General features: G+C 38.5%; 3 protein-coding genes across 3 annotated transcripts; 2 read left to right on the top strand and 1 right to left on the bottom strand.

The window, feature by feature from the left end:
• The first annotated feature begins 7258 nt into the window (after positions 1–7258).
• PHYBLDRAFT_158281 (hypothetical protein) lies at positions 7259–8044 on the top strand. Its single transcript, XM_018433759.1, has 2 exons — positions 7259–7447; positions 7507–8044. Exons 1-2 carry the CDS (start codon positions 7277–7279, stop codon positions 7954–7956), a joined length of 621 nt encoding a protein of 206 aa, XP_018294358.1. The 5' UTR covers positions 7259–7276; the 3' UTR covers positions 7957–8044.
• Positions 8045–8458: 414 nt separating this feature from the next.
• Positions 8459–9708, top strand: PHYBLDRAFT_15901 (hypothetical protein; the record flags this gene model as incomplete). The annotated part of the gene is made up of 7 exons (XM_018433899.1): positions 8459–8632; positions 8725–8873; positions 8944–8986; positions 9050–9213; positions 9288–9385; positions 9447–9595; positions 9667–9708. The coding sequence occupies 7 exons, from the start codon at positions 8459–8461 to the stop codon at positions 9706–9708; spliced, it is 819 nt and encodes a 272-aa protein (XP_018294357.1).
• Positions 9709–10225: 517 nt separating this feature from the next.
• PHYBLDRAFT_109796 (hypothetical protein) lies at positions 10226–11665 on the bottom strand (the record flags this gene model as incomplete). Its single annotated transcript, XM_018428136.1, has 5 exons — positions 10226–10325; positions 10424–10649; positions 10724–11065; positions 11125–11454; positions 11506–11665. The coding sequence occupies 5 exons, from the start codon at positions 11663–11665 to the stop codon at positions 10226–10228; spliced, it is 1158 nt and encodes a 385-aa protein (XP_018294356.1).
• Positions 11666–12542: the final 877 nt, after the last annotated feature.

Below are 12542 nucleotides of genomic sequence, written 5' to 3'. Positions count from 1 at the left end.
CTACGTTTTGGCTCACGGGAGAATTTATTGTGCGCAACTACCTATATCATCGCGCGTGGCACTGGGAAGTGCAAGATTTTCAACCTGAAACCTATTCCCAAGCCAACTTGATGGGACTTCAAAGTCTGGTGTTTGAGTACTTGTGTAAAGCACGTTTGGACCAGGTAGGCTATTCCTTTAACGAATTAAAATACAAGAAATATTAAGGCCCTTTATTTTAAAGAAATACATCCTTGTGACATCTCAACAACAAGCGTGTCATTTTTACAAAGAAATCCAGACAGGAAATACAGTATCTGCAGTTCAGTACTATATATGGAGAGATGCTCCCAATAAGAAAATCATCACAGAGGTTTGGCTTGAACCTGTCTCGACTGGATTAAACTATGAAATCGACAAAACCGTTACATTTGACATCTTTAGTGATGACAAAGGAATAATGACACAGCTCATAACATTTGATTATATCAATACTCTCGGTAGGGTATCAAAAATAGAAGATAATAGTAACAAAAATGTACACGAGAGAAGCAATTGCGAAACCACTGGTGTTCAACACATACGCCAAAATAATATGCTCAACATATCTTCTGTACTGCGACTTGGTACATTTTTGCTCGCCTCATACCCATGCCCAAAATATAGCAGCCATTGCCTTGTTCAGAACAAAAGCGAATCTCTTTATACGTTTGCTACTGCCCCTGTCGCCACAAAGCTTGGAGAGATCGGAAAACCGTTCGAAGAGTTTGGTATAGCCAAACATACTGAACGCTTGGGATTAAAATCTCGATACATATCAAGATTCAGCCCGGCCTCTTCACCCATTGGGGATATCCAAACTGTCTGGCAGTCTGACAGAAATGCTACTTGTACTTGTCCACGGCCAGATGAGTTATTTTGCCAGCATAAAGATAACATCTCGAAGCTTCCCCCTGTACATCGTGATATGGCCTTGTTACACTATTATATTGAGCAGTCTTTAGCTTCGATAGTGGACAATGATATTTTATTGAAGAAAACGCCAGTGGACAATTTCTGGTATATATTCATAAAGTCTCTGGTCGAGAGTAAACAGCCTGGTGCTACTTCTACAACTCTGCACATAGCCAGAAATCTACGAGATATGCGTTGCTTCATTAAGACGTTTGACCCGTCTATGTTTGTAGTCATTTTGATACCGTGCCTTGATGCTGTTGTTGAACGTTTAAATGATGTACACGCCAAAGATCAGCAACCGTCTACTTATCCTGTATTAGATGACAGCAAAAATATAGACTTTGATTGTATGAGCTTACTCGTATTTGAATGTCATCGTCAATTGCCTGATCAAATTAACCCTGGGTTGCCAAGTTCACCCACAGAATCATTTGATCAAAGCATATCTGTAAATACTGCCGAGAAAACATTTTCTGACGAATGGCTTGACAGCCTTGGTACCACACTATGTCCACATCTCTCCAGCGGTTTCTTTGGGGACGTTTTTGTGAAAAATACCCTTTCCGATAGGACCCTTCGATTAATGCAGGATGTCACTCGTGTATATTCTAGAAGCTTTGTCAAATCTGTTTTTACCTGTTTTTTACATGGACGGGCTGTGGAAGCAGATGATTTTGAAAAAGTTTTGGAAATATGTGACGAATCAACTTTAGACATTGATCTTACTGGTTATTTAAACGTACAGACATTGTTAAAAAGACGTGGCCGAACAAAGTAAGAAAGACAATATATATATCCATATCTAATTATATATTGATTACATATGTACATATCTATGCACAGCCAAGAAGAGCTTGAACTTGCCCACCAAAGATTTATTTCAGTTCTCGGGCACTATTTTGAACCTGTTATATTAACCACCGGGAAGCGGCAGAATATTTATTGCTACAGACCACCTTTTGCAAAGGTTGGTCAGAAACTTGGCTTTTCTTTATCTGGCGAAAAACCAAGCAATCTTGCAGACGTGGTTGTCTGTGCGCAGAATCCTCTTTTTGTTCGTCTAGAATGTACGCTTCGGAAGCCACACGTTTCAAATAGGGTTTCAGAGGTATCTTTTCCCCTTGATCATTTGCCCTCTTCATACGAAGGAATATCAGATTCAGGAGAATATTACAACTATGAGCCAAATTCAATTGGGTCTTTGGCTTCACCTGTCGACTCGGCGGATGGGACCGCAGCTACACTTCATCTGACCTGTATGACACTTCCACAAGTTGACTATGATCCCGTAAATGTCGTATTTTCTCATCTTTCTGGATGTGCTGGAGATACACCTACCCAACACCAGCCGTAAGTACAATACCATCCATATATTCAGCAATACAATCAGTTTGTTGACTCAGTTAATACCAGTAGCCCGTTTTTAGAAAGAGGGACGTCGCATCGTGCTAGTTTGTCTTCATTGACAAGAGATAAACAAGACGCGCTTGTAGAAACAGAAGCACGCTTAAACTGGCTTTTTACAGAGGAGATCATGCATGGTTTATTACGTTCGGGTCCAATAACTCAATCAGTCATTCGTTACATTGAAGCGCAGCTTATGAAAAAGAACCCGTTTGTAGATTTCCCTACAACAATGTTTATGCCACTTGTATTTGCCAAGAACCAAACAAGCAGTCGACAAGTCTTCTTTGAAGAGTTAGAAAAGAACAGAAGTACACCTTACAGACTAATTCGTGTTGGAGACTGCTTTTATGCTAGTGATAACGGCGCTTTGAATTTGGATCTTTTGTCAGGGAACGATAGATTTTCGCATGATGGGAGTGAAACATATAGGGACGATGGGCTCAATTTATCAATTGATCAAAAGAACCATCCGGAAAACGATCAGGCTGGAAATGACGAGTTCTGTCAAGGATTGGGTATCAGTATTTTTGAGCCGGAAACACCTGAAGAAGATGAGATAATAGAAACCAGCACGATAGCTGACCCGATGAGTCAGCAACTATATTGGCTTTTACTTATACCACAAGTTCAAAGTGTTCAAATATACTTTTACTCCAAACTAAAGCAATCAGTTAACCGCTCAGAGATCATTCGAGTAACTAAAGCCATGGTGAATGAAGTTCTCGAGAGAACCAATAAGATTGTTCTTCTACAAAATATGCATGATACTCGTGTTTGCAGGTAATTATGCGTGTACAAAATATTGGCAATCATGTATATTTAATTATATTTTATGATAGCAAATATCTACTTGTCCCAGATAATGCTGGAGGAAAACACCAATACTCCTCCGATGATTTCTCCGATGAAGATAGTTTTCCAGACAAGTCAGGCTCTGGTGACAATCTTGTTGAAATTCTCTCGACATCTGGAGAAGAGACCACATTTACTCCACCCAAAAAATTCCAGCCTGGCCAATTCGGTTGCGATATTGTTTACACAAAACGATTTCCTTTACATTGGCGACTACAGCCAAATGCTGCACTTGGAATACTGTCAAACGAGGTTATGAGGCCTTTTTCCGTAAAAAACCGGCCAAATATGTTTGTGTGTATGAGAGACAATTCGGTAGTTTATTACTTCCTCTCTGAAGCGACGTCCACGCATTATGTTCTTGACTCTGATTCTCATGCAGAGTACGAAGGCTCTGTTGCCGCTCGCCCTGGATCACCTTACGGATCATCACTCACTCAAAATAATAGCGAGGCATTTTTAAGCTCTTCACACAATCGTATTCAACATCCTAACGTTACCCAGGGAAAGACATCACCACCTGGAAGTATTTCAAGTGAAAGAGTGAGTCTCAAGACGACGAGCCCTGGAAAACAAGACAGCAACGTGTCTCCCAGTATAAAAAGAGGCTCCAAAACTTATGAAACTCGTGAGCTAGTTTTGGAGGTTCATGGAGTGGATCTACCAAGTTGGATTTCTGAAGAGCTAGTTGACCTACTTGAGAACAGGCTGACTTCTCAAATTACATTGAAGGAAGTCCAGCAATTCTTGACAAGAAATCCTACATCAAAATTATCACGATCAGTAAGTTTATTGACTTTTACAAAAACAACAACAACGAAAACCCTTGTGTTTGTCTGTTTGAATTTAACTATCTTTGTAGGATATCGAATTTATTCTTCCAGTGGATAAATCTCCTACATTACACCATATTGTACACATTCCAGACTTGGTGGCCAACCCTATTCAGTTTTTAAATATTTTGAAGCAAAATATTCTAGTTGGACCACTTCGTGCAATAGCTGGTCCAGAACTTCGCCACGTTACTCGGCGCCACCGTACATTAAAATACGGTGCTGGATCTAGCTTTGCTCCCTGGCAAGGAAAGGAAAATAAGTAAGTAAAAAGTACATAAATCACCTTTTGGTATTGACTTTATATATTATATGATTTAAGAAGTGACATGGAAACTCTGGACCCTATTACTGGAGAGTTGTGCTTTTATTACAGCTGCTCGAGTAGGACTCCCGGTATATGCACTCCATTTGAGTTGAGCGCTGGTCAAGGTGTGGCAGGAACAATGCTTAGCCTTCTCGACTCAAGGGGAATATCAATTTCACAAGCCCCTGGCAAAGAAGAAAAGATTAGACACTTTAATACGTCTGCACTTCAAGCGTGCCTGAATTATGATCTAACTGAGGATACAGATACCCCAAGTGAATACAAAATTGGAATCGATATATGGGCACTTGGACAAACAAATGCCGATCACATTTTTGAGCACATTTACTGCTGTATGAAACAAAGTATATGCGATTATATTATTGAAAGAATAGTCGCGTTGTCAACATTGGAGTCGAATTTACACGACAAAAACGATATACATCCATTCGACGAAAATTATTCTGTACAAGATGTTATTCACCCATTCTTTGACGTCTTGGAGAATGCTGTTGAGTGGAAGAGTCCTTCAGTAAAAGAATTTTCCCGAGTTACATCTCTATCGCATTGGTGCATGGAAGACATATTGCTACACATTGACTTTGAATTGACAGACCACAATTCATCGTTGAAACCTCTTATTACTCGTGCTTTTCTTTCGGATAACGTATATAACACAAATGAACTAATTAGCTGCTATGAAGTCTACGAGCCGTCGTCGGCCACAGTATTCCGGAATAACGAATTTGATAATCGACCTCAGAACACGCGATTCTTACTTGTCAGTGGCCTTCCAGATATGAATCGACTGTTTTCTGCGCCTTCTGGATGTGTACGTCGACAAAGCATTGAGAGTGAATGGTCACAAAAGGTTCATTTGAAATATGCATTGGGAAGAGGGTTACTAGAGGATGAAGGTTTACGCATAGAGTCTTTACTGCGAAGGGATGATATAAGCATCAGTAGTAGACACGATTCTATGGCTTCTGGTGCATCAAAATCAAACATTGCCTTGATTCCAAAGTATAAGAACAACTACAAGGATTTAGCTTATCGAAACTCGTTTTTGATTATACAATTAGACGAAAGCAGATTAAAGTTTTATGCTTACAACTGTACTGACAGTTTTGCCGACCAATTTTTCCACTCGATATCACGCACCATAACACAGCAAGAAGCAAGAGTATCAACCCTCAAGAACATATTTCACCAGAAGATGGGATTGTTTCATCACACAGAAACAATGGCTGACATTATTACTACCGCAGAGAAATCTGGTCCTCCTGTCCCTCATTCAACAGTAATATCACATCATCAACATAACAGAACATCCATGTCACCAAGTATTGCCAGTATTGCTCGTTTAGCTCAACCCGATACCCAGCCACGCTTAATAACGGCAAACTCGGCTCCTCAACTGCACCTCGAGGATATATCTGAGAAGGCCGATGTTAATTTTGGGAGCTTAAAGCAGCTAATGACTAATATTTTTTCTGCTCGTACACCGATAGCTACGGAAAGACGCGGTCAGCTATTTTTTGATGCTGATAGTGAGATGACAACTAGTATATATGATGTTCAGGATGGAGCGAGACTATGTAGACTCCCAAGATCAGAAATGCTTGAAACTGTCTATACTGCAGTCAGGATTGCAGATGTTAATACCGTTTTACGCGACCATTATGCCGAATCGACAGCAAATTACGAACATGCGCGCAACCGAGATTATCTTATTAGACACGGGGAACCATTTCTTAACTTGTACCTGAGAAGATCTCAAATACAAACAGCACATGAAAAAGCCTTCAAGGTGTACACCAAGTGGGCTGATCGCTATTCAGATGGTTCACGGCCTGAACAGTTTGAAACAATGGCGGCTGCTGAATTAAAGATAATCTTAAAATCATCGCGTCTACTTCATTTCTGTCGAACACCTCTTTTTTTTGTGGAATCTGGGTCTGCTGAGACAGCAACTGTGGAGGCTATGAACTCGCACCTATTTGGAGAGTCAGCAACTGTCAAGGCAGAAGATATGAAGACATGGTACGAACGATTGACGTGTACATTTATGGCCGAATATGCTTCCTACCTAGAAGGTATTGGAATGCATTTGATTGTCAATGGTCCAGCAAACAATCACCCAGAAGAACTGGAGACATATCTGTCTAGGTTCAAGGCATCCGAAAACTACCCTGTTATGTCTCCTGTCATATATCTACTTCAAGTATTTCAGGGAGGTACTATTATGTGCGAAGCTAGATTAACGGATGGGTTTGCCTTTGTAACTCTGTATACTCTTCATCGTCGTTATGGCCGCTTGACACATTCACCATATACTCATGAAAAAAACGAAACGCGTAATGCAAGCTTTAAAGATTTTACAGAAGAATGTGGTCGTTTTAAACAAAGAATACATGTCAATTCTTTTGTTTTTGATTTCCACTTGCGATACATTCAAAAAAGCTTGGATGAAATCAACACACTTCCTGATAATATTGATATTCTCAGTATTATTCGCAGTACAGTATCTGTTTACAACAAGCCGACCAGTTATGCACGCAACAGGGTTCTTCATGGGCTATATGAACTAGACATGGTAGAAAACATTGCTCATTTATTACCATCCATTTTGCGAAACACATCGAAATTTGGTCTCAGGCCCTTGATATTTGATAACAAAGCAATTGCTTGTTTTGCCTCTTCAAACGATTTATCGTTCAATGACGATGGCAATGCATTTCCAAGTACAGATTCGCCTTTCCGTCACACTTTGATTATCTCAGCAGCAGATGTTTCACCCGGCCGTTGGGTAAACAATACCTTTGGTATGCTCGACAGATCAGATTCACTTAGTTCTACAAGGCACATGAGTACGGAAAACAGGGATGGTATTCCAGGAAAAACAGTACTTCAGTATTTTGTTTTGACAGTTTACCGTGAGATGGATCGCTGCTCATCCCATTCAAACGAAGAATCTCCGTGGTCAAAGGTTTTTAAGAATAAACCGAACGTCTCTTCTAATCCAATGAGTGAAGTAATGCGACCCTCGAATTACACTCTTGGAGATGTATCTGAGCAAGCAAAAAGAAAGATCGATGCGATTATTAACAAGGTAAACGAATAGCTATTTTGGTTAATTCAAACACAAATATATTAATATAAATAATCTAGGCCATCGTATCCTGTCGCCGTGATTCAGACTGGAACAAGATTTACCGGGCTGTCAGCACCAAGCGAACAAATGAAAATCAGGAGGAACTGATTGCTTTGTCTCAGGGTTTCGATTCGATGAAACTTGACACCGTGGATCCTTCTTTTGGAAGATTCCTGAAACTTAATTTGCGATGGAATGAAGTGCTAAATATGTTGAAGCAATTCTATCCGATGACAGCGGGGGAAATTAATATACAATCAACTCGACATCTTTTGCTCTTTATTCCCAATGCTGTTATGGGTTATTTTGCTCACTTTGAATACCGGTCAGATAATAAGAGTATATCCGTCTATGTCAGAAGCAAGGAAACCCGAGCTGTTGAAGGTGAATTGGATGATATTGAAAAACCGTTTGTATGTAGCTTAGCAACTACTCTATCGTATTACATATGGAAGAACACACACTAGTTATATAGGTTTCTCCGTTTCCAGGAGAGCTATTTAACAAAAGCCATCATTATAAATAAATAGAAATATTCATATTAGAAATATTTCCTCAATAAAAAGGTGCTTTTTTTTTTATAATATATATAAATTCTCTTATTTGATTTCACATCTAAATATATTTTACTTGATTTTATAATGTTTGAAATAAGAAATACATCCCTTTTGTCCATTCTATCAAATGGCGTAAAGGTCACAGTGGCTGAGATAATTGAGAGAAGCTTTCTTGGTTTAGTAATTGATGGATCGCACAATGCTTAAAACAATCACATCTCGACAAAGAGGGTCTTTAACCCGCTTTCAGCGCACGGTACCTACTGCTTTACATTTACATACCAGCAATAATGTAATGCACCCACGCAATGTAAATTCCTCGAGGGGAATCGACATGCAGCCTAGAGTCAGCCGTTGGGGAAATTTTCAACGATTGGTTCCTGCATCATTAGCCAACGTTGATGTAAGACAAATGACTCGACGTCTAGTTCCAGAATCAATTATAAAACCTCCTTATGCTGAACAAGGAATTTCTTCTGTGTGGAATCCTGAAGTTCCTTTAAACTCGCCTCAAGACATTGTTGGTCTTAGAAAGGCTGGCAGTTTAGCAAAATCAATCCTGGATTTGGGTCAAAAGATGTGCTTGGTTTGTCCCTGAATTTATATAAAGTACTTTTACGCATATTCTTATGATTTTTTGTATCTTTTTACTCCTTTTGCCAAATGTATAATCCACAGCCAGGTACAACAACCGAAGAAATTGACAAGGCTCTTCATGCTATTATTATAGCCAAAGGAGCTTACCCATCCCCACTCAACTACTCTGGATTCCCAAAAAGTGTGTGTACTTCAGTGAACAATGTAATTGCTCATGGCATACCAGATGAGTGAGTTTATACTATATATATAATACATATATATATATATATATATTGACTGGATTCTTGGATAATTTAGGCGTCCTTTACAAGATGGAGACATCATAAATCTCGATATTACTGTAAGCATAAAATATTTATGCAATATTTTATCATAGAGTCTGATAAACTTAATCATCATATAGGTATATCTAGACGGGTATCACGGAGATACTTCCGCTACTTTTTTAGTTGGTGAAGTTGACGAAAAAGGAAAGGCATTGGTGGAATGTACACGCGAAACACTTGAAAAGTCCATAAATATATGTGGACCTGGTGTCCCGTTTAAAGAAATTGGGCGTGTTATTTGGTATTGTGTCGAATTTAATGCTCATTAACCTTCAAGGATAGGCTAGGAATAAGTTTTTGACCTTTTCTTTTTAGTGAGCACGCTGATAAGTATGGATTCTCAGTCTCTGAAGAATTGTCTGGACATGGCATAGGACGTGAATTTCACTGTCATCCTCTTATTTATCATCATTGTAAGCTAAACTGGGTTATACCATTGTTCGAACGTGTTGGCTTAATTGGTTGTTTTCTTAGTGAATGATGAGGAAGGCCATATGGAAACGGGTATGTCCTTCACAATTGAGCCTATCCTTTGCCAAGGATCCCCTATGGGAATAATGTGGCCAGATCAGTGGACAATCTCTACAGTTGATGGTGGTAGAAGTGCTCAATTTGAACACACGGTAAATAAAGAAGAAGAAACGCTTGTTTTTAATTGATAAAAGCGATTAATATCTAAACTGTTTTTTTTTAGCTGCTGGTCACCGAAAATGGTTTTGAGATTCTCACAAAGTAATATGCCCGAAAGATTAGAAGAATACTACGCACTTTGTATACACATACATACACACAAAATTGTACTGAATACATTATTAAAAGTATATAAAATGGTTAATATTAATACGGTTATTGAGATGAGATAGGAAGGCTCAAAAATACTTATACATGTATCAATTTTTCGCTTTTTCGCTTTTTTTTTTAAAATAATAATAATAATAATAATAACAAAAATAGCCTATAGCTTTGTCTAAAGCTTGGCCTTTACTGCTTTTAACTCTTCAAGTGAAGCCAATCTTGTTTCCTCTGTGTTTGGGTCTGCTAATATAAGGAGCCCGCCATCAACCTCAGATCGGAGGCAATCAAGTTGGTGCTTTGCATCCAGCTCTCTCCATTTCCAAGATCTAGTGTATTCTGAATCTACTCCTTCAATAACGTGGCAGATTTTATATCCTAGGATGGGAATAAATCTAAAGGACATATTAATAGCACATTTCAAATGCTATAGTTAAAACTAGTAAAATAGAACAAAAGTCTTACTTCATCGCATGGCCTGAATCTCCTGAAGCCACAATAAGATTTTTATATTCTGGATGAGGCGAGATCACAAACCCACCATCGATAGAGTCACTGTACCTAAACCACATAAAGATTGTTTATTAAATTATAAGTATCTTTAGTCAGTTTTATACTTTTTTTTCTAGAGAGCCTCGTATATTATGTAATAAACATACCAGCAAATACGTGAGTAAACAACATCAAGCGAGCTGGTCTGCGGTAAGAAGCCGTTGAGAAAAGTACGCATATGCTTCAATGCGCCAACTGGAATAGTATCTCCAGAATGTGTAACCTGGGTCCTTGGGACTGACACGTTATCTTGAAGGCGAGGAGCAATATAGCCAGTTGCATGTCTTGCTACTTTCATTCTCCCCCCTTCATTGACCGGGAATCCATAGTATCCTATCGTGTACATATTTGTTAGTAATGTTTCCCCCGAATTTACGGCTATTATATTTTGTTCGCGAATCAATTACCTGTTCTGGAAACATCTGTACACCAAACGGGCTGATTCTTTAGGCTGGTGATAAGACTCTGTGGTGGTTGGAATTGGGCAACAACTTGTCCAGTGGCAATACATTGAGTAGATATGTCTACCAACCCAGGTGTCCACGAACCGGTTGCCATAATAACGCGATCAGCGTAATGAACTTTTTTATCTTTAGTGACGATTCCCACCACTTCCTTGACACCACTGCTTCCAGGCTTCTCCTGGAACTTCTCAAATGTGCCTTTATCCGGGCCCAACACAAATTGAACACCGTTTTTTATGCATTTGTTGTATATATGCTTCACGGCTTCGGCTGAGTTACACCAACCTAAATTTTGGATTATCAGAATTAACTTCATCACTATTACAACCCACGGTATGACTCACCACCATCCTTGTTAAGGTATGCAATATCATAACCATTTTCGACTGCTTCTTTGAACTGGGGGTACTTGTCAGTAATGCTCTTGGGAGTCGGGAGGTGTTCAATCACATGGCCATAACCAGCCTCAGTAATACTCTTGATACTCTTCTTTTCATAATCAGAGAACTTTCCGTTGGATCCAAAGAACAGTACACCCGTTTCATTGTAAACTGGGCCAAGCCCTTCCGCAGCACGTTCTTTGTTCCATTGTCGCCATATGGGCATACCCTCAAGCATCAATTGCAGGTAAAGTGTGTCATCAGCATAGTCCATTCTGACAATCTTGTTGATATCTAACACCAAAAAAAATTAATGTATGTTTATTTATTTGCTTTATGTATTACCTGTTGAAGCAGCATCTGTTGCAGGAATGGGAAGACGATCAAATACCCAAATATCATACTTTTTCTTCAAAGACAGTGCATGTGCAGTAGAAAGACCGAAACATCCTCCACCGACAATGATAATCTTTGATCCTGGGGATGGTGGTGTGTATGCTGTCATGCTTAAAATTATGGTTTATAAATATTGAAAAGCAAAGGGAAAATATTTGATGATAGATAGACCAATATTTATACAAATCTTTTGTAAAACTATCTGCGTGGCAGTCTGTAGGCTGTCTTCTAAAATAACCTTCTTTTATATATTCTTCAAACAAAAGCTATTGGTATCTTATCAAGGTACAAAAAAAACTCCTATTTCAAATCAATGATCTGATTATGATAGGGTAAAGTGGAAGAATATTAAGAAAATTCAAACAATCACCAAACGCAATAAACTTTATATATTTATTTAAAAATGGTAATAATGATATATGTCTCTCTTTCCAATAAATGTCTTTTTTTAAGAAAAAAAAAAGTACCCAAGGTTGGATAACTCACTGTTGAGTCAAAAGATATTCAGACAACTGCTAGGAAACTTAGTATACATAAAATATGGGTGTGCATTAGTATAAGCGACGACAATGAAGTTTACTAGATAACTTTATCGGAATATAACCTATCTTGTATTCTACCGTAAGCCTTTGAAAGAGCTTTAAAAGCCTTTTAAGGTTTCTACCAATGTATTGCTATTACATGACGCTATAACAAAATAAAAGGGAAAGAGCAAAAGTGAAAGGTATGCGTTGCCATTGGAGAAAGATATAATTACATATATATAATTCTTATTCTGAATCTCAACTTTGGGAAACATTTATAAAAATTGGTGAAAAGAAGCGTTTATTAGTACGGTGATATATCATATTCTCTTAAAGTTTAGAGAATTAAAACCAATCCCTGCTATGATTTCTCTGTCTTTTATGCCTTTTTGTATTTCATACTTTCTATTTTTGGTAGTCACCCAATTTTCTAAGCGGTATATTAATGGTGTGTGAGTATAT

Source organism: Phycomyces blakesleeanus (genome assembly GCF_001638985.1).
Source record: "Phycomyces blakesleeanus NRRL 1555(-) unplaced genomic scaffold PHYBLscaffold_6, whole genome shotgun sequence".
Lineage (NCBI taxonomy): Eukaryota > Fungi > Mucoromycota > Mucoromycetes > Mucorales > Phycomycetaceae > Phycomyces > Phycomyces blakesleeanus.
The sequence above is the reverse complement of the archived record's forward strand: the minus strand, read 5'-3'. Positions and strand labels throughout refer to the sequence as shown.